The following is a 22,741-nucleotide window of genomic DNA, read 5'->3' as shown; positions in this document are numbered from 1 at the left end:
GAACAAAAACACACATGTTTGTTTATATATGTGTGTGTGTGTGTTTGCGGCTTATTGCATCCATCACTGTGTGTGTGTGTAAAGGATGCAGTCAGGTGATGGTGGGGGTAAATAATACAAGGTCATCACAATAACATTTGTGTGGGTGTGTGTGAGAGGAAAAAAATAAAAGGGGGGGATGAAAGCTTGGATGCAGGGAGGGTGGTATCCAGAGCAAGGGATGCTGAGGGAGAACCGATGGTATATTCATAGCAGCAGCCGTATTTATAGCCGCCCGGAGGAGAGAAACGCGCGGTAGGCGTGGCCTTGTGTGGCTTCATGAGGCGGAGAGGCAGGGAAACGGGAGGAGCCGAGCATCTCTGGTGCGAGCAGGGAGGCTATTTAGCGTATTTGATAGGAGAAGGAAGAAAAGAAGAAAAAAAAATGAGGGAGGGCTGTTTTTGAGTCTGAGATGTGTGTGTGAGAGAGAGAGAGGAGGGGGGAGGAAAAGGGGGGAGGGATGGAGAGTGAGAGTACTGAGAGAAATCTGTCAGATTCAAACACACGTCTCTCTCTGTTGCTGTCTGTGCCATGAAGAGAACGAGGGATGGGAGGAGAGATCTGAGGAAAAGATAGAAAGAGCCAGCACAAAGTGAGGTAGGCAACGCTGACATCCTCTGTGTGTTTGTGTGTGTGTCTGTGTGTGTGTTTCTGTCTTTATTTACATTGTGTACCTGCAAAGTGAATGACTTTATATTTATTTCTATACTTCAGTGGTTTGTAGCTGACACGTGCTGACTCTTAAGGGTGCCCATTATGTAATATGTGTGCATGATCTTCACTGTGTGTGGATAGGCTTTGGTGGTGTTTTTGTGGCCATTGTGTGGAGCAGTGCCACGGTCTCTCATTGGTCACAGGAGGTGATTTATGGCAAGTGTAAATAGAAGCCAACACACCGCATCATCCTTCAACGGCATCGTCCCCGTCTAGAATTTTAGCTGTTGACGACACAAAGTAAGCATCGACAACATAGACGACTGGGATTCATTGTCTGTTTCTGCGTTGCAGTGCAATAAAAAACACTGTTATGGGTCGTAAAAATTAAATATATTTTCTTTCCAACCCAAAATAGAGAAAAGAACGAAGACATAAATAGATTCCCTTGTTGCAATTTACACTCACAAGTCGAGATTTAGGGCTGCACAACAATGCGGTGCCCCAAGCCAGTTGGCTGTTCAGTGCCTTGCTCAAGGACAAGAAGTGACCTGGTCTCTATCCAGCAACTGGTTCCAGTTTACATATGTCACATTGACAAAGCCAAGTCCTTATAATGTAGATTGGAGTGGCTCGTGGAACCGTGTACAACTGTGTAGCACCCAAAAGGGGTTTGATCCTGCAACACTGCGGCCTCAAACCAGTGTTCAGGAAATGAACTAGCATCTTTCTCTGACATCTGCCACCCCACAGTGTTAGGGCAATTCTGCAACTGTGGCCTGACCCAGAGCAGTTTAGTAGAGGGCACCTAGACAGTGTTTGGGAAGTGAACTAGCATGTCTCTAACCTGTCTTTAGGGACAGAACAACTACTACCACACAGTGGGGGGGGGGGGGGGGGATCCTAATTTTCAATATTTTCATAACAGTTTTGAACCACAAACCCTGTCTTTTGGAATGAACATGCGTCACCCCATAGTGTTGTGAGGTTAAGTAGCGAACAAATTACAGGAACGATTTAATGCCTTGCTCAGTGGTACATTGGCCTTTCTTGTGTGTAAATTCCATATTTCTGACTTGCAGTGCGTCTCAAACCTTCAATCTTGTCCTTACAAACTAAACAACTGCCATCCCACAGTGTTGTGACGTTAAGTAGTGAACAAATTGCGGGAACATTGGGTATTTAATGCCTTGCTCAGTGGTACATTGGCCTTTCTTGTGGGTAATATCTATATTTCTCACTCACAGTAAGTCTCAAACCTTCAACCTTGTCCTTTGTACAAACTGAACTGCCATCCCATAGTGTTGTGGGGTTAAGTACTGAACTAATTGCAGAAACATTGGGTATTTAATGCCTTGCTCAATGGTACATTGGCCTTTCTTGTGGGTAATTTGTATATTTCTCACTCACAGTGAGTCTCAAACCTTCAACCTTGTCTTTACAAACTAAACAACTGCCATCCCACAGTGTTGTGAGGTAAAGTAGTGAACAAATTGCAGGAACATTGGGTATTTAATGCCTTGCTCACTGGTACATTGGCATTTCTTGTGGGTAATTTCTATATTTCTCACTCACAGTGAGTTGCAAACCATCAACCTTGTCCTTAGTAGAAACTGAACAACTGCCATCCCACAGTGTTGTGATGTTAAGTAGTGAACTAATTGCAGGAACATTGGCTATTTAATGCCTTGCTCACTGGTACATTGGCATTTCTTGTGGGTAATTTCTATGTTTCTCACTCACAGTGAGTCTCAAACCTTCAACCCTGTCCTTAGTACAAACTAACAACTGCCATCCCATAGTGTTGTGAGGTTAAGTACTGAACAAATTGCATGAACATTGGGTATTTAATGCCTTGCTCAGTGGTACATTGGCCTTTCTTGTGGGTAATTTCTATATTTCTCACTCACAGTGAGTCTCAAACCTTCGATCTTGTCCTTACAAACTAATCAACTGCCATCCCACAGTGTTGTGAGGTTAAGTTATGAACAAATTGCAGGAACATTGGGTATTTAATGCCTTGCTCACTGGTACATTGGCATTTCTTGTGGGTAATTTCCATATTTCTGACTTGCAGTGAGTCGCAAACCTTCAACCTTGTCCTTAGTAGAAACTCAACAACTGCCATCCCACAGTGTTGTGAGGTTAAGTAGTGAACTAATTGCATGGACATTGGGTATTTAATGCCTTGCTCACTGGTACATTGGCATTTCTTGTGTGGAATTTCTATATTTCTCACTCACAGTGAGTCGCAAACCATCAACCTTGTCCTTAGTACAAACTGAACAACTGCCATCCCACAGTGTTGTGAGGTTAAGTACTGAACAAATTGCATGAACATTGGGTATTTAATGCCTTGCTCAGTGGTACATTGGCATTTCTCACTCACAGTGAGTCTCAAACTACTGCACATTTTTTTAAACGGACATTTGCGGACATTTTTTTAAACATCACCTTCAGCTATGCCTTCCACAAACATAAACACTGTAAATGATCCTCCTTTTTTGGGCTGCCTTCAGTAGCATTCTGCTGCTGTGCCAAAGTACTGACAGGCATCTGGTAAGATGTAAGAAAAAAAAATATCCCTGCCAAATACGAAGCTCTTTGCTTTTATTTTCATAAATTTTATTACAAATGTTCGCTGTCATCCCTGTGGTGTGTGTTCAGCCTGTGATAGTGAACGATTATTAGGTCAAGGTCAAGGTCGAATGTATTTATATAGCACATTTGCAACAGTTAACTGCCCAAAGTGCTGTAAAAACAGTGCACAGACTAAGGCCAGTAATGACGAGTGGTTAGCGCGCAGGCCTCACAGCTAGTAGACCCGAATTCAATTCCACCATCGACCGTATCTGTGTGGAGTTTGCATGTTCTCCCCGTGCATGCGTGGGTTTTTTTCCGGGTACTCGGGTTTCCTCACACATTCCAAAAACATGCTAGGTTAATTGGCGACTCCAAATTGTCCATAGGTATGAATGTGAGTGTGAATGGTTGTTTGTCTATATGTGCCCTGTGATTGGCTGGCCACCAGTCCAGTAAGCACAAGAGAATGACATCAGGCATTCAACTTTGATATGTTTTATAGGATAGCAAAACTTAAAATGATAATAATAAAAAAAAAAGAAAAAAGAAATAAATATGTTCTTAAAAAGAGATTATACATGGTCAAGAGTGAGGCCAGCCTTATTATATCTGTATCATGGTGATATGCTCAGTGAGCTGTTGCAGAGATGTATGGGTAAAAGGCAACATCAAGGAAAGCACACTGCCTTTAGAGCATGCTCCCTTGGGGACCCTTAAAGGCTTCCTAGCAGACAGGAGATGGAAGTTTATTGCTGTAAACATTTCCCACCCCCTACACATCCACTCCATGCCATGCCTTTTAAGAACATCTCATTGGTAAGAGATGTGGGTGACACCTCAGTGACCTAACCGTACAAAGAGGCATCTGATCACACATTTCAGTGCTTTTCTAATCAAATAAAGCAAACCGACATGCATCCGGTTATTTTTTTCAGAAATGATTAGGAAGTGAGATCATTTATCCTGCAAGCATCAGAACTTTATTGTCATTTGGTGGGAGCAGGCAGCTGTTTGAGGCAATGCAGCTGCAGGGAAGCACATTTCAACATGTTCTCATGTGTATTCAGTGTTATGACACACTGAATGGCTAGCCTTGTGCAAACACCTGCTCTTCTCCGATACGCTGCGTTGAAAAGTGGCAAAATATTGGGGGAAAATATTTTCCAAAGGGTAAAAATGTGAACTTGTGCCCGTATGCACTCCATACAATGTCAGGGAGTGCATAACTGTATCAATAATTAAATGACATAATTTTATTATAATGACATAATAATGATATAATTTTCTACAAAACGTGTACCCAATTAAATGGTTTATAAAAAGCTAACCCTCATTGTGCCCAAAATCCAACTAAATTAGGTTTTACGTATATTCATGTCTTACAACCAGTGGCATCATTAGGTCTATTTTAGGGGAGCTTCAGGCCCCAGAAAATGTTCTTAAGCCACTCTAAATAATTTGATAATTTTTCTAGATTTTTCTTATTTTTTTTATATTTTTTTCTAGTTTTTTTTTTTTTTTTTTTTACAAAAAAAATATCTTACAAATTTCATATAATAGGGAAAAAGCAGGATAATAAGCAGGCTAATACTAGCCTACTACTACTACTACTAGTAATTGTAGTAATAATCAGAAGAAGAATAATGATGATAGTAATAATAATAGGCTAATTAATAAAATAATAATGATTATTATATAATTGATCACTGCCCACTGGACAGAATGGTTGCAGAGCTTGAGCAGCGGTTTTGCAGTGCAGATTGTGCGTACTTGTGTCAATTTAATGGTTCTTAAGCCCCGCTAAATAATTTTATATTTTTTATTGATTTTTAAAATGTATTTATTATTTTATTGATTTTTTTTACAAAAGAAATCTCTGACAAATTTTATATAATAGGGCAAAAGCAGGCTAATACCAGCCTACTACTACTACTAGTAGTAGTAGTAATAATCAGAAGAAGAATAATGATGATAGTAATAATAATAGGCTAATTAATAATATAATAATGATTATTATATAATTGATGACTGTCCACTGGACAGAATGGTTGCAGAGCTTGAACAGCGGTTTTGCAGTGTAGATTGTGTGTACTTGTGTACATTTAATGGTGGCCTAAAACAATTGAGTATCTCTACTAAATCTGTCCAAAAGTGGGAAAGTTATATCCCGGTTCTTGTTTATTATTTGTTTTTTGGATTTTTTTTTGAATGTCTATTACATTCATTCATATCCTGTGCATCCTGTCCTCAGAACCTAGTGGCACCTCTGCTTACAACACAAGTACAAGTTTGGTATAGTTCCTTGTCAGGAGATACTATCAACCAAAAACATGCTCTTTCCATCTTACAACATATCCTGTGTTACATCTGACATCACTTTTTCCGCTTTCTATTCACCAGAAGAAGACCATAGGATACTTTCCTAAACCGACTATAAATTCTCCACCGACAATGTCCTTTTTTTTTTTATTTTTTTTTTATTTCTCCCCAGAATTATTAAGTCCCTCACACTTTCTCTCCTCTCCCAGACAGATCTTTTACTCGGTTCTGTGCCGATTAAGGACATGCGCTCATGAAGGCCTCCGAGGCTCCTCCAAGGTCTTGGTGTCCTCCGCAGAGAGGGAAATCATTCCCTCATTTATTCACTGTAATTCTCCATTAACTTTTCAATTGCTTTCTGTAGCTGTGAGCTTTGAACCGCGGGGGGGGGGGGATAAGGGGGGATGAAATTGAAGCTTTTTAATCAGAATAGTAAAAATACTTTGCTGCGAGTTTCATGTTCCACTCATTGATATAGTGTGACGCTTCCTGTCACGCTGGCACACTTAAACGCTCATTGCAGAGTAGCGGAAACCTGTTGAGACACAGGATGTGGCAAGTGTAAATATATATATATATATTTTTTTTTACAGTGTGAGGTTGTCTGTGCCTACTTCTCTATGAAAAAAAAGTACTTTACAGTGTAAGATTACATATTTTTAGCCTGTCTTTATGCTTTCATACCTCAATTTTGCAGGATGTGAAAAACGGCTGTTGACTTAATTACAAATTAATACAAATAGAGTCTGTGGAATTTGGACTATACTACTAAACCTGCCCAAAAAGAACATCATACCATGTGACTAAGAGCATATTGTGACTAATACCATATTGAATTTGCTCGTTTTCTTCTCCATGGACATCCCCAACCTTGCGGCACCGAATGTCTTTCATTACTGTTGTTACTCATCACCTCTCATCATCCCATCCCCCACCCCCCTCCGTTCCTCCTCCGTCATCACCCTCTTCATCACAGTGTCCTGCCACTGTCCATTCAGTGGCTTGGCCCCCCCATCAGACTGTCCCCTCCTACTAAATATCACTTCTTCCATGTCACTGTCCCTTTCGCTCTTGTTGCCCTGGCCTCAATTGCTTCCTCGCTCTCTCATTTCCTCATCGGGCTCACCATAAATCTCCCTCTCTTGCACCCAGCTGTCCCCTTCCTCTCGACATGATCCCCTCTTCTTTCTATCCCAGGCCAATCCAGCCTATTGATCGACAACCCATGGACACATCCGGCCGATCTACACTGATGATGCCGCTGCGTTGTGTGCAGCTGTAGGTCAATCAAACGGCCATAGGGGGAAAGGTCACAGACCGTAGAGACCGTGCGGGGCCTGTGGTTGGAAGGTTAAAGAAGAAGAGGTCGTTGGGAAGAGACGAGCAAAGATGATGACAGCACATGGAAAACTGAGGAGGGAGAAGGGCAGTCTGGCCGAGTATGAATCCCAGATGAAAGGTGAGTGACAGTGCATGCTTTTGTCACGGACACACAAAAACACTGTCTTTGTGTTGTACAACATCGGCAATAACAAGCGGAATGATCATTAAATGGGTTTTGAATAGGCAAATTAATTTTCAGTCATTTTTTGTTTATTCATAGTGCAATATTTTATTAATATTCACATACCACGGTCGTATCTGGAACCAATTAACTGCGATAAATGTGATTGTATTACTCATGGATGCACGGTGCTTGAGTGGTTAGCACGCAGGCATCACAGCTAGGAGACCGGAGTTCAATTCCACCCTTGGCGGAGTTTGCATGTTTTCCCTGAGCATGCGTCGGTTTCCTCCCACATTCCAAAAACATGCTAGGTTAAATGGCGACTCCAAATTGTCCATAGGTATGAATGTGAGTGTGAATGGTTGTTTGTCTATATGTGCCCTGTGATTGGCTGGCGACCAGTCCAGGGTGTACCCCGCCTCTCGCCCGAAGACAGCTGGGATAGGCTCCAGCACCCCCGCGACCCTCGTGAGGAAAAATGAATGAATGAATGAATGATCATTAAATGGGTTTTGAATATGCAAATTACTTTTCAGTAATTTTTTGTTTATTCATAGTGCAATATTTTATTAATATTCACATACCACGGTCGCATCTGGAACCAATTAACCGCGATATATGAAGGCCGATTGTATTACTCATGGTTGCACGGTGATTGAGTGGTTAGCATGGAGGTCTCACAGCTAGGAGACCCGAGTTCAATTCCACCCTTGGCGGAGTTTACATGTTCTCCCCGTTGTTTGGTCTAGAGACAGTGCCAATGAGGAAAAGACAGGTAGCAGAACTGGAGGTAGCAGATATGATGATGCTGATGTTCTCATTGGGAGTGACCAGGATGGATAGGATCAGTTTGCATGTTCTCCCCGTGCATGCGTGGGTTTTCTCCAGGTACTCCGGTTTCCTCCCACATTCCAAAAACATGCTAGGTTAATTGGCGACTCCAAATTGTTCATAGGTATGAATGTGAGTGTGAATGGTTGTTTGTCTATAGTATGTGCCCTGTGATTGGCTGGCAACCAATCCAGGGTGTACCCCGCCTCTCGCCTGAAAACAGCTGGGAGCTCGGATAGCCTCCAGCACCCCCCGCGGTAGAAAATTAGTGACTATTTTGACAACATGCGTGTGGCTGTCCTTGTGCGTGTAACATGATTTGGAGCTTCCTGATGAGCCGTGTAAAACGTTCCATGTCAATAACCCTTGTAAGACATTATTTAATAGAAGCCAACACATGAATCAATATTGACATCACACACACGCAGTGTGTACTTTATGTGTGTGTGTTTTATATGCTGGGTTTCGGAGGGAGCATTCCATGGCTCACTGGCTGTGTACTGTACTACAAGGATGTATTTATAGTCAGTATTAGCAATGCTGTCTGCTCTCATCCAGTCAGCTCGGGGCTGTGTATGCCCCAAAATGAAAGGAAGAAGGAAAAGGAGAGATGGGGTAGGGAGGATGTGAAAGCTGGCTATGAAAACTGAAGCATAGACAGTTTTGATCGGAGACAATGATGACTTTATTGGCCTTTTCAAATCTCATGTGCAGCACCAGGCCATGCTGAGTTTGCTCACTTGAGTCGAATATGAGGTTATTTTGGGTTAGTATGAGTTAGCAGAGTGGAAGTAATTGCTCCATGGAACACAGTCAGACACAAATGACTTTTATTTGTTTATTCCCCTGATTCTATGAAGAAATAGCATATGACTAAACAACTGTTTGATTATTTACTTTTCATTGCCATGCAAATTTAGAGTCATTAATGGAGCCAATAATAGCAATAGCTAATATTAGCTAAAGTTATTAGCTAAAAAAAATATTAGCTAAAAGTACTGTAGTTGACCTAAATTGTCTACATATATGGTCCCCCTCTTTTCTGCGCACTCCTGCCTTTGTTTTCTTTTTTCCATTTCTATCCCCTCCTGCTCCTGTTTGGCCGCTCCAAATTTGCAACAAAACATAATTCATTCATTCATTTATTTTCTATCGCTTATCCTCACGAGGGTCGCGGGGGTGCTGGAGCCTATCCCAGCTGTCTTCAGACGAGAGGTGGGGTACACCATGGACTGGTGGCCAGCCAATCACAGGTCACATATAGACAAACAACCATTCACACTCACATTCATACCTATGGACAATTTGGAGTCGCTAATTAACCTAGCATGTTTCTGGAATGTGGGAGGAAACCGGAGTACCCGGAGAAAACCCACGCATGCACGGGGAGAACATGCAAACTCCACATAGAGATGGCTGATGGTGGAATCGAACTCGGGTCTCCTAGCTGTGTGGCCTGCGCGCTAACCATTTGTCCAAAAATTTGGTTAAAGATGCCACGAAGTAGGTGGCAATGCCTTACAACAGAACATCAAATGAATAATAATAACAATAATAATAATAATAATAATCCATATAACAGTGAAGGTGTAGCTTACACTTGTCCCTGGCAGAGCAAAATCCTAATTGGAACATTCCTCATTATTATCATTATTATATATTCTTATAACATTAGTGGTTTATTTGGTCTCCAAATTTGTTGACAATAATATTGTCAAAACACATAAACGTTAAACACATAATATTTTGTACGGTTGTCTGATAATATGGGTCACTGATAATTATCGGCCCAATATCAGCATAAAAATGGGCGATATTGGTATCGGGATCTAAATTGAGCTCAGTTAGTTCAATATGTGGGTCTATGGTTATCATCACAGTTCCGTTCAGGTTTCATTTATGGTGTCAGTGGTTTAACAATTTTATGGTGTTGTGTCTCAGACCTGCGGGCCCAGCTGACTGACCAGATCAAGATTTTGGACTCCCAGGTGGAAGTGAAACAGCAGCAGCTCTCAGACCTGTCAGAATTCCTCCGTCGACGGGGTGATATCGAAGCAGAATACGCACGTGCTCTGGATAAACTCACCGAAAGGTTCACGCACAAGACTAAGAAGTGAGTATGCAATATACGGTATAAATGCGTTCTCGGTCATAAGGAGTTGTCGTGAAGATGACCCCCTCCGTTCTCCAGGAAGGAGCAGTGGGGCCAGTCGGTATGTCAAGTCTGGTCCGTTTTGCTCACTCAGACGCGTTTGGAGAGTCGCGAGCATTCGGCGTTGGGCGACACCTGCTGTAATATGCTAACACAGCATTTAGCGCACAGTACAGAGGACTCGCATCGACTACACAAACGGGTGAGTGAGACTTTTATTTCATTTACTTTGCGCCTCTCCACAAGTAAAGGCTGCAGGTGATGTCATGTCAAAGATGACCTATGACCTTTTGGATATGAAATGCCATCACTTGTCCATAATCGGTTCAAAGGTTCCAGAGGTATTGCTAGCAAGTAAACAGCAGAGCAGCGCTTAGCGGAGGGTAGAGAGTTTATATATAAGGAAGTCTGTCCATCTGTGACATCACAAAGGGGCAGTTAGACCACGCCTTTTGAAACAGAGTATTTTGAGCCATCCTAAACTTCTTTCAAGGCTCATTACAAACATAATAGATCCTCTTTAAATTAATGAATTTGCAGGTGTGAATGTGCAGTTATCCACTATATGTTTTTTTTGTACTACTACTAGAGCAAAGAGGTTGGAATCCAAATGCAGGATGAGCTACTTAAGGTCACCACTGAGCTGCAAACCGTGAGCATTTCTCATTTTTGTCATCAATGATTAACAACGCAAATAATGTAACCATGACGATCAACAAGGATGATGACATGCACATGTGTTACATTGTGATGAAGGCTCTGAAAACGTACAACCAGTACCACACCGATTGCCTGATAGCCGAGGGCAAACTGAAGGAGGCTGAGCGTTTAGAGGAGAGACACACCGGCAAGTCTGCTGAGCTCGGTCTCGGCCAATCAGGAGGACAGAGGCGGAGCTCTGTCAAGAAGATGGAGAGATTGATGGAAAAGGTGAGTTTGTATTTATTGTCATTGTATGTCATGTTTTCCCTTCACTGAATAATATTTAATAATATTTTCTTTGCACGTGTGTGCAGAGACATGGCAGAGTGCAGGAGACCCAGCTAAAGTGCACCAAGGCCCGAAATGACTACCTGCTCAATCTTGCCGCAGCCAATGCAGCGATGAACAAGTACTACCTGCAAGATGTCAGCACTCTCATTGACGTAAGAAAGAACCATTCCACTATCATTCATCACATCGATGTCATTCATGCTTTCTGTGTTCCTCTGCCCAGTGCTGCGACCTGGGTTTCCATCCGTCTGTGGAGAGAGTGATGAAGTGCTACCTGGCCAGCAGGTGGCGCATCCAGAAGACTGAAGAGGCGGGGCTTAAACAGCTGGAGTCTGCCGTGACGTCACTGGACCAGGGCGGAGACAGAGATGCGCTGCTTCAGCAGCACGACTCTGCCTTCTGTCTCCCCTTTAGGTTCAACTACCACCCTCATGAGGGCGACCAGGTAGCAAGTCTCTATGGAAACAACATACCATTACATTTGATTGGCGTGTCATGTTTGACTGTGTTAATTAAGGTGTGCGAGGTGAGTGCGGAGAGCCAGGTGAGGTATGAACTGGAGACCAGATTTCAGCAGCTTCAGTCTCGACTAGCTGCTGTCACATTGGAAGCAGAGGAGGTGAGATGACCTTCGCTAATCTATAATTCATCCATCCATATCCTGCTGACCCAACAACAACAATCTATCCAACCTTATGTTATGCATATTGCAGGTCAGTAAAACACTCAAAGCGACACTGACCGCCCTACTGGACTGTATGTGTGACAGCGACTGCAACCCCTCACCTGACGTACCCAGCAGCCTATCGCACGAGCCCCCTGGAGGAGGCGCCACAGCCCCAAAACTTGCCCTTGCCAAGCGTCGAGCCAATCAGCAAGAGACTGAGACATACTATTTTACAGTGAGTAAATACATACAGTAAGTATTCTGTAAAAGAAATGACCATATGGTAAAAGGGAATTAAATTTTTCGTTCCAATTTCTCATGTACTCCAAATCATTAGTTTAGTTTAGTTTAGTGCAGTTTAGTGCAGTTTAGTGCAGTTTACTTTAGTGCAGTTTACTTTAGTTTACTTTAGTTGTATTATTATTCATTTGATGTTTTGTTGTAAGGCATTGCCACCTATTTTGTGGCATCTCAAACCTAATTTTTGGACGAGTGGTTAGGGCACAGGCCTCACAGCTAGGAGACCCGAGTTCAATTCCACCCTCGGTCATCTCTGTGTGGAGTTTGCATGTTCTCCCCGTGCATTCGTGGAGTTTCTCCGGGTACTCCGGTTTGCTCCCACATTCCCAAAAACATGCTAGGTTAATTGACGACTCCAAATTGTCCATAGGTATGAATGTGAGTGTGAATGGTTGTTTGTCTATATGTGCCCTGTGATTGGCTGTACCCCGCCTCTCGTTCGAAGACTGCTGGGATAGGCTCCAGCACCCTCCGCGACCCTCGTGAGGATAAGCGGTAGAAAATGAATGAATATTCTCATTGGGAGTGACCAGGATGGATAGGATCAGGAACGAGTACATCAGAGGGACATTACATGTTAGAAGCCTTGGAGAGGCCAGACTGAGATGGTTGGGACACATCCAGAGGAGAGATAGTGAACATATTGGTAGAAGGATGCTGCACTTGAAAACACTTTATTAATGTAGTTTGTTTATTTACTTATCTAATATTATTATAAATATGTCTTACATGCAAGTGTTTTTTTTTTTTTGCTTTAGAAAGTAAAGGAGTTCCTCACCAGTAGCTCTCTGACTTCCAAACTTCAAGCCAAACATGATCTACTCCATGATGCCATACAGAAAGGTAATTTTACACCACAGCACAAAGCCTGACCACACTTTAAAGCTGTGAAAATCATTTTTTTTATGTTTCTTTTCTCCAGCGGAGGCAGTCAACACAGACCCCTCCAGGTAAAAAAGCATCTTCATTGGGAAAAGTAAAAGTGTGACTGAAAGAGGCATGGAGGGAGGAGAGCACTGAGGCCATTTTGAGCCATATTCCATTACATAACAAACCGTTTTGGTTTTTTTTTCAATGGGGACTGCTGCAGTGGAGTGTGACTAATAGCTGCAATTAGCACGCATCATTACAGTCTGTGTTAATACCCACAAACAAAAATGCCAATGTTACACTTCATTATGTACTTCCCAGAATTCACTATGCTCACTCGGCACGCATACGGAAGTCCAGACCTGTTTCCCAATTTTGCCACACACTCTTCACCACAGATATACTGTCCTACATGCAGGTAACACAAATGCACAAATGGATTGTTTTTGTTTGCTGCAGACCTGCACACACTGCCCCTGACTCTGCAGGTATTGTCACGCTTATGTCTTATTTATGGTCCTTTCAATCCATTTCCCCTCTTTTATTCGTTTCCCTCTTCTAAAAAGGGATTAAAATGTGCTTGTGTCTCCGTTGCCTCCTCTCTCTGGCGACTCTTTTCGCTTTTGTGTGTGTGTGTGTGTGTGCTTATGTGCACTTGCACCACTGCTTTTAAATCTTTAGTCCTTTTTCTTACCTCTGCTGTTTCTCTTTCTGCTGTGCTTTGCTGTAGAAGAAGAAGAAGAATGTCTCGCACACAGGTACCAAACTCTTATCTAGAGGGGCGACCATTCAGGACAAATGAGGTCATGACCTCTATCAGATTTAACGGGAATTTTATGTTAAAAGCAAGGAATCTCGCCCTGGTCACTGCATTATTATTTATTGTATTCATTTCAATACATATTATATTTGAAACAAATATTTTATAACTATGATATTTTATTAATGTATTATTAAGTATGTTATAAATATTATTAAGAGTTTCAGCTAAAATTAAAGTAAAAGTATACACAACTGTGGTCTAGAGACCAAAGTACCACTGAGGAAAAGATAGGTAGCAGAACTGGTGTTAGCAGAGATGAGAATGCTGATGTTTCTCACTGGGAGTGACCAGGATGGATAGGATCAGTTTGCATGTTCTACCCGTGTATGCGTGGGTTTTCTCCAGGTACTCCGGTTTCCTCACACATTCCAAAAACATGCTAGGTTAATTGGCGACTCCAAATTGTCCATAGGTATGAATGTGAGTGTGAATGGTTGTTTGTCTATATGTGCCCTGTGATTGGCTGGCCACCAGTCCAGGGTGTACCCCGCCTCTCGCCCGAAGACAGCTGGGATAGGCTCCAACACCCTCCGTGACCCTTGTGAGGATAAGCGGTAGAAAATGAATGAATGAATGTTCCTCACCAGTAGCTGATGTTCTCACTGGGAGTGACCAGGATGGATAGGATCAGTTTGCATGTACTCCTCGTACATACGTGGTTTTTCTCCAGGTACTCCCGTTTCCTCCCACATTCCAAAAACATGCTAGGTTAATTGGCGACTCCAAATTGTCCATAGGTATGAATGTGAGTGTGAATGGTTGTTTGTCTATATGTGCCCTGTGATTGGCTGTACCCGGCCTCTCACCTGAAGACAGCTGGGATAGGCTCCAACACCCTCCGTGACCCTTGTGAGGATAAGCGGTAGAAAATGAATGAATGAATGAATGTTCCTCACCAGTAGCTGAGGTTCTCTTTGGGAGTGACCAGGATGGATAGGATCAGGAATGAGTACATCAGAAGGACATTACATGTTAGAGGTCTAGGAGATGAAGTCGCAGAGGCCAGACTGAGATGGTTCAGGCATGCCCAGAGGAGAGATAGTGAATATATCGGTAGAAGGATGCTGCACTTGAAAACACTTTATTAATGTAGTTTTTCTTACAAGGTGACATTGTTTATTTACTTACTCATCTAATATTATTATAAATATGTATTACATGCAATTAAATCTTCGCCCCAGAACATGTCTGGTGCTCTCTGCAGTTGAATAAATAAACACCCCTATTAGAAAATGTGTCCGTTAAAGTTCCAGTTTACTATTTGTGCATTCATAAGTTGGAACATTTTTGAAAATCAATGAAACATTTATGAACAATAAAAAAAAACCTGTCCTGATTTAATTACGGACTCCCAGCAGGATTTCAACCTTCACATTTTTCTTATTCCTCATTCCTCTCTTCATGTTGCACCTTATTTGCACATTTTGTTTTCTACCACGGCTGCAGTGATACTGTAGATTTCATTCTTCACATCTTCTGACTCGAAAATTCTCTTTTCTCTCAACCAGAGCTCCGGCCAGCAGATCCCTGTGGTGGTTGAGAGCTGCATCCGCTTTATAAACCTTCACGGTGAGACCATTTTTCATGACATTAGCCATAAACCATGCTGGGATAGCTTCTGTCGTGATGTCAGACATTGCTGTGTGGCCCTTAAGTTGGATGACAAAGATGGAACCCTTCTGTTCTCTTTCAGTGCAATGTGGTCCCTACGAGACTAAAACAGGGAGACGTCATATATTTCACTATAAAAATGTACTTTATACAACATAAGGTGGCCAGAAATATTTCAGTATTGAACAAAGCAAAATCACTCCACACTCTTTATTGCTCTCTGGTTCTACCATATCTTACTTATTGTGTGGAAATATGGGCTAATAACTATAAAAGCAATCTTCACTCGCTAAATGTACTGCAAAAAAGGTCAGTAAGGATAATTCATAATGCCGCCTACAGAGAACATACTAACTCCTTATTTCTAAAATCACAAATACTTAAACTTGCTGACATAGATCATCTTCAAACAGCTAAAATAATACATAAGGCTAAAAATAACCAATTACATAAAAATGTCATCCAATACTTCTCTACAAGAGAGGAGAAATATGATCTCAGGGAAGAACTACATTTGAAACACTTATATGCTAGGACTACGTTAAAAAGCCATAGCATTTCAGTATGTGGAATCAAACTATGGAATGGATTGAGTAAGGAAGTCAAACAATGCACAACGATGAGCCAATTCAAGAAACAATACAAGCAGTTGATGTTTGCTAAATACAAGGATGAAGAGTCTTGAACCAGTCATGATGTGCTATATATATCACTATATTGACACTTACTATGGTACCCATTATGGCATTGGATGGTCATATCACCTCCTACTTTGGTATGGGACAAAAAAAAAAAACTTAAACTATATTAGGAAAGCAGGAAGTGAACAAATGTAACAGTTACTGATTGTGTAACAATTTATGACATTATGTCATTGTATGGTCATATCACCTTGTACTTCAGTACGAGGTCAATTATAAAAAAAAAATTTCAACTGTATTATGGAAAGCAGGAAGTGAACAAATGTAGCAGTTACTGATTGTAAAAGTACCAGACGGAGGTGTAGGATTTAATAAGCTTTGCTTCTTCCTACTCCTTTTGGACATGTGGAACTGTGAACTGATTATGTGATGCATTCAATTGTAATCTGATGCATGTTCAAATGAAATAAAACCATTACCATTACTTTCTTCCGATAAGTGTTTTTGTGTTTCAGGTCTCCACCATGAAGGTATATTCCGAGTTCCTGGGTCACAGAGAGAAGTTAATCTGATCAAGGATGCATTTGAGCAAGGTAAATCTGACATAAACATAACACAAACACAGAAAAAGCAATTGGGTTTTTATGTCATATGCTTCCTGCACCCCCCCATATAGGAGAAGACCCTTTGTCAGACAGCGAGTGTGATCTGGACTCTGTGGCTGGGGTGTTGAAGCTTTACTTCAGGGGCCTTGAGCCTCCTCTTTTCCCCTATGACAGCTACCTGCCTCTGCTGGAGTGTGTCCGTAAGACCCTTCTTGTCTCTTTGTTGCCAGACATGCTTCCATTGTGTTGTTTATATACTACTTATGCATACTGAAATGTGTTTTCACCTCCTTATTCCACATGTAGTTGCTAGTTCTTTCCTTTTCCTCCCTCAATTTTTATTTTTTTTAATCCCACATATTCAGAAATCGAGAGCATTACAGAGAAAGCTGCACAGATTAAGGCAATTGTCTCCGCCTTCCCACGGCCTCTCCTCATTGTGATGCGATACCTGTTTGCGTTCCTCAATCAGTGAGTTGACATGTGTTTCTGGTCAGCTAGTTCTCATGAGATTATTTATAGTTGCCTGCATTTTTTCTGGTGTTATTGCACTTTTGGTTTTTTTCTCAAAATATTCTAATTTTATTCCTGCGACATTGTGATTTTTTTTCATAATATAGAAATTTTATTATTTCAATATTATACCTTTTTCTTGTGCTATTATGCCTTTTAATTTAGTTGAAATTGTTATTTTTCTCTAGTACAAATACACTTTTATTCTTGTAAAAAATCAGATAATATTTGTATACAATGTGTATTCCCACATTTAAAGACAAAAACTTAATTCTTGTAAAATTATAAATTTCTCAGTATACATTTATTCTCATAAAATTGCGATCTTTTGAATTTATAGTCACAATTCCAAAGTTATTTATAGTATTATTATGGTGTTATTGCACTTTTATTTGTTTTTTTTCTCATAATATTCTCATTTTATTCCTGTAACATTGTGATTTTTTTCATCAATTTTATTATTTCAATATTATACCCTTTTCTTGTGCTATTATGCCTTTAATTTAGTTGAAATTATTTTTCTCTAGTACAAATACACTTTTATTTTTATAAAAAAATGGATAATATTTGTATACGATGTGTATTCCCACATTTAAAGACAAATATGACAAAAACTTAATTGTTGTAAAATTATCAATTTCTCAGTATACATTTACTCTCATAAAATTGCGATCTTTTGAATTTATAGTCACAATTCCAAAGTTATTTATAGTATTATTATGTTGTTATTGCACTTTTATTTGTTTTTTTTCTCATAATATTCTAATTTTATTCCTGTAACATTGTGATTTTTTTCATAATATCGAAATTTTATTATTTCAATATTAGATCTTTTTCTTGTACTATAATGCTATTAATTTTGTTGAAATTGTTATTTTTCTCTAGTACAAATACACTTTTATTCTTATAAAATAGGATGATATTTTTATACGATTAAAACTTAATTCTTGTAAAATTATAAATTTCTCAGTATACATTTATTCTGATATGATTTTTTTCATAATATAGAAATTTTATTATTTCAATATTATACCTTTATGTTGTGCTATTTTTAATTTGGTTGAAATTGTTATTTTTCTCTCATTTAAAGACAGTAAAACGGGAAAAAAATGAGTTTTTGGTCAGCTAGTTCTCATGAGATTATTTATAGTTGTCTGCTGCAGACCATGTTTTTCTCACTGCAACCATTTGTGCACAAAAAAAAAAACAGTGTCAATTCAGCGCCTCGACTATCTCCTCATGAGAACATGTTGACCCATGTGGGACATTATCATCTCTTCCCCCCTCCTCCGCAATGGTATTACAATGGCATTTTTGCATGTTCCCCCCCCCCAGCGTGACGCAGTACAGTGACGAGAACATGATGCAGCCCTACAACCTGGCCGTTTGCTTCGGACCCAGCCTGCTGAGGGGACTTGATTCAGACGATGCTGTCGCTAGGCAGCCACAGGTCAATGACCTTGTCAAAACCATGATCCTGCAGCATGACATCATCTTCCCTGGCCAATCAGAATTACCTGGTCCCATCTATGAGAAGCACATGACTCTTGAGCAGGAGTACTGGTGAGTTTTTTTTTCCCTGACTTCTTCTGTGTGACATGAGTGAATGATATTTAATATCCAATTGGAGAGGATTTAAAGTGTGTCAAGCAGCTTCTTTTTTTGGATTATCCTCTGGCTTATTAAGTGAATTTGATGCCACATCAAAGTATTTTCTGTGAGGCTTGCAAGACTTCATGCAAGCACTGCCCAAATGCTATACGTCCTAACTTCGCTTTCTTGCTGCTCCAAGTCTCCTCTAGGATAAAATCTACCATGTTTTTGGTCACTAGGTGATGCATTCATGTGACTTGGTTTTCCTGCAGTATTCTAGTATTGTTATCATATTGTTTTTGCAAATCTGATAACAATTGGTTCCTTGCAGTGAACCAATCACAGAGGAAGGAGATGGAGAGCCTGAGCACATGCCCAGTGAGGATGGTGAGGAGAACACACACACACACACACACACACACACACACATAGGGGAAACTCACATCACTCCCCACACAAATGAATATGAATGTGTGTACAGAATGGGAAGCTGTGGCAATATTCGACTATGTGGCGAGATCGCCGGCGGAGCTGTCGTTCAAGCAGGGAGAACTCCTTATTCTTCACAGCAAGGCCTCGTGTGATTGGTGGAGGGGTGAAGCTGGAGGGGTCAAAGGACTGATCCCACACAAGTACATCAGCGTGCTGGAAGGGTGAGCTATAATATACTGTAATAACATAATGCAACCTGGTGATCAAGAATAGATTAATTAGATCAATAATTAATTAATCTCTTGACAGCACTAATTTTCAAATAAACCTTTTTATTGTGCTCCCTCAGTCCAGAGAAAGGGAAAAGAGACGAAGGAGGAGGAGGAGGAAGCACCGGAAATCTAACAGTAGAGGATCCCCATACAGAGAACACGGTTCGGTATGAGCAAATACATTATACCTCGCTTACACGGATAACGACACATAAACAAGCACCAGATGGATTTAGCAAGTAGGTGTCCAGTACAGTAGGCGTCCAAAAAGTTCTAAAGTTCCCTAGTGTGCCTTATGACAGGATGCGAGTAAACAGCGACGGCGCTTCGTTGCCAGGGCGACAGAGAGGCAGCGATGGGAGTCCTGGTCGAAAGCCGCCAACCTCCCCGGCTACAAGACATCTGCCTGTGTAAGATTGATACACATCTTACACACAATAGGCGTCATGACAGGAGTATAGAGGTTTGATTAGCTTGAGAGCATTTAGCATTTAGCTTTGGCTTATACATCAGTCTATTGCCATAAGTTGAACTCCATTGGCCGTGTCCGTAGCTCAGCTGTAGTTCCACAAAACCACACAGGAGAGCGTTTTGTTTGTAAGGAAAAAATATAAAAAACCTACAAGTTTATTTATAAGAATAGAAACAAAATAGCTGGCGAGCACAATAGTTTTCAAATAACTAAAATAGACAAAAGAGGTAAGAAAACCGTATGCCTTCTATGTCTCAAGTGCTAAATGTGAACCAGGAAGTATCTGTATCTGCTCTATGCACTCTTAAAGGGGAAGTACACTTTTTAACAATGTATACAAAATCTTATAAAAACATGAATTCCAATACCTTTAAACATTTGTAACTATTATATGAAGTTATAAATGAAATTATGAATTATTAAACTTCTTTGCCAATATATAATTCATATATATATATTAATATAATAATAATACACTATGTCCCATTGCTTTAATGTTGTTGTTTGATGCCTTTGTATTGTATGTATTGTACATATTTACTGTATTGATATTTGTAATTTTATATAACGTTGTTCTTATTTTCTCCACGTTTATTTCCAAGAATACAAACAAAATAGCTGGCTAGCACAATATTTTTCAAATAACTAAAAATAGACGAAAGAGCTAAGAAAACGTATGCCTTCTAAGTCTTAAGTGATAAATGTGAACCAGGAAGTATCTGTATCTGCTCTATGCACACTTAAAGGGGAAGTACACTTTTTAACAACGTATACAAAATCTTATAAAAACATGAATTCCAATTTTTAACTTTTATATGAAATTAAAGAATGAAATTATGAATTATTATAATTATATATATAATATGCATTATATATAATATATATTAATATAATAATAATATCATAATAATACACTATATCCCATTGCTTTAATGATGTTGTTTGATGCTTTTGTATTGTATGTATTGTACATATTTACTGTATTGATATTTGTAATTTTATATAACGTTGTTCTTATTTTCAGCACTCCCCTCTCCCGTCAAAGTGCTTTTGCTTTTTATTCAGGCTGCATTTGTAAATAAGAATTTGTTCTTAAATTGCTTGCCTTTGTAAATAAAGTTGTTTTTTTTTAATTAAAATAATTGAACATGCCCCTCCTGAACAACTTCAATCACATGACCAGGTCCAACCACAATCTGCACCTCCGCCTCTACAATGAGCATTTTTTTTTTTTTTTGCTTGTCTCTCAGGTCTCAGGAGCGAAGACACACCCTGGACACTGTGAGACAGGCTGGGTTCAAACCCGTGGAGAGACCTGCATTTGCTCAGCCAGATAGGACTAGTGCTGTTGACAAGGTAGGAGGTGTTTTTCTCACGTTTGTAAATAGTAACACTAGAAGCACACTAATTGTTTGTCATTTCAGAGGCAACCAAAGCATTATGACTCGGGGTGTAACGATTCATCCAATAGAAGCTGGATGTTTCCTCATATGTGTCCCGATATTCATTTGCCTGTGTCTCTTTCTGGCGCTCAGGACATGATCAGTCGCCAGATGAACTCGGTGTTCAAGGAGCTCCTGTCTCGCCAGCCTCCCATGCAAGCGCCTACCCTCGGCGCAGTGGCTCCCCCTGCTTCTCTTCCTCCTTCTACTTCTTCCTCAACTTCCTCTCCCCTCCCTCAAGCGGCCCCTACTGCCAAAAAAGTGGGCTTCGGTATCCGAGGACGAGCCCTTTTTCGGCCGGTGGACTGAGGTTGGATGGGTGATTTAATGCTGTTGTTGCATTCTGGGAATATCTTGGTTTGTTTTTAGGATAAATGTATATATATTTACTAGGGATGCAACAATACATGTATTTCACGGTTCGATTTGATGTGTTAGTGTTGCGGTTCAATACTTTTTCGATACAGAAAATAAATGTTTTTACCTTTTTTTTACCTTTTTTTATTTGAATTTTATTTAAATTTTACAAATATAACAACATGAACTATTTACAATTTTCACATTCGCAACTGAACTAAACTGAATCCTTTTCACTTCCTGATTGTTGTGGATTATGTATTGTATTTCAATGGGAAAGATGCAAGCCGTGCTCCTATGTGGCTTGTGCCTGTTTTTTTCCGCTAAAAACTGCACCAAACATGCTCTCTTCTATTGTAGAGTTGCATCATCACCTGTGTGTGCCTCTCGTGCAAAAAGATGTATAAATACAGCTTTGGGAGCAAAGGCAAATCAGTTAATTAATTCAATAATTAGTACATTTTACATGGATGTAAACACAAAAATAACTTAAATGAAAGGCCCACTTCAAAACAAAAACAGTGTTATAGGTTATATACTAGGTTCTTAAAGGAATCTTGTAATGGGGCTGAAGTGTACGCAGCATGTTCTGAAAAGAAAAAAGGGTCACATAAAACAAAAAATCAGTTAAATCCACTTGCGAACCATGACACCATCCTCGAATACATGTATTGTTGCACCCCTAATATTTACGTCTGTGCCATCTCATAGTACCACATGGTGCTGTATTGCAGTATGTCTTGCAGTGTGTTTTACAGCTTCTCTTTGCTCTTTTCATTTCTAAATGTACATACAGGTCTATTTTTTTGGACTTCTCATTTGGAGAATCAGGGATGTGTTGTCAATGAAGGTGAATTAGAGCCACACTGAAAAGACCAAAATATTATATTATGTATTACTATTAGAATAAGGGTGTGTTTTTGCAAATAATAACTTTCTTCTCGTAAAAACTCAGACTTTATTGCCATATTCCCACTTACACTGTATGTATAATTTAAACTTCACTCACTTAAAAAAAAAATTCTCATAATATTACAATTATTGTACCCCCGCCTTTTGCCCAAA

At 40.1% G+C, this 22,741-nt stretch overlaps 1 protein-coding gene across 2 annotated transcripts; it reads left to right on the top strand.

Annotated features, from left to right (window-relative positions):
- The first annotated feature begins 472 nt into the window (after nucleotides 1–472).
- arhgap4b (Rho GTPase activating protein 4b) lies at nucleotides 473–21,807 on the top strand. Of its 2 annotated transcripts, XM_058085284.2 has the most exons (24): nucleotides 474–636; nucleotides 6,793–7,054; nucleotides 9,875–10,046; nucleotides 10,125–10,287; nucleotides 10,675–10,737; nucleotides 10,842–11,015; nucleotides 11,102–11,230; nucleotides 11,302–11,523; nucleotides 11,596–11,697; nucleotides 11,792–11,980; nucleotides 12,804–12,888; nucleotides 12,968–12,995; nucleotides 13,646–13,673; nucleotides 15,247–15,307; nucleotides 16,506–16,583; nucleotides 16,667–16,795; nucleotides 16,961–17,066; nucleotides 18,444–18,671; nucleotides 19,033–19,088; nucleotides 19,183–19,354; nucleotides 19,483–19,572; nucleotides 19,708–19,815; nucleotides 21,128–21,233; nucleotides 21,413–21,807. In XM_058085284.2, exons 2-24 carry the CDS (start codon nucleotides 6,985–6,987, stop codon nucleotides 21,626–21,628), a joined length of 2,775 nt encoding a protein of 924 aa, XP_057941267.2. In that variant the 5' UTR covers nucleotides 474–636; nucleotides 6,793–6,984; the 3' UTR covers nucleotides 21,629–21,807. The 2 variants fall into 2 exon arrangements, with proteins under 2 accessions (XP_078653951.1, XP_057941267.2); XM_078797825.1 differs by lacking the exon at nucleotides 19,708–19,815 and having other exon boundaries at nucleotides 473–636.
- The last annotated feature ends 934 nt before the right edge of the window (nucleotides 21,808–22,741 follow it).

Source organism: Doryrhamphus excisus, linkage group LG17, assembly GCF_037039965.1.
Source record: "Doryrhamphus excisus strain RoL-2023G ecotype Guam linkage group LG17, RoL_Dexc_Guam_v1.1, whole genome shotgun sequence".
NCBI lineage: Eukaryota > Metazoa > Chordata > Actinopteri > Syngnathiformes > Syngnathidae > Doryrhamphus > Doryrhamphus excisus.
The sequence above is the reverse complement of the archived record's forward strand: the minus strand, read 5'-3'. Positions and strand labels throughout refer to the sequence as shown.

What these genes read in the sequence shown, in the direction of transcription:
- arhgap4b (XM_058085284.2), top strand. Translation starts at nt 6,985, where the DNA reads ATGATGACAGCACATGGAAAACTGAGGAGGGAGAAGGGCAGTCTGGCC. An exon ending in CTGTTTGCGTTCCTCAATCA is followed by an intron (nt 17,067 to 18,443) that starts GTGAGTTGACAT and finishes CCCCCCCCCCAG; the next exon opens with CGTGACGCAGTACAGTGACG. An exon ending in GCTACAAGACATCTGCCTGT is followed by an intron (nt 19,816 to 21,127) that starts GTAAGATTGATA and finishes CTTGTCTCTCAG; the next exon opens with GTCTCAGGAGCGAAGACACA.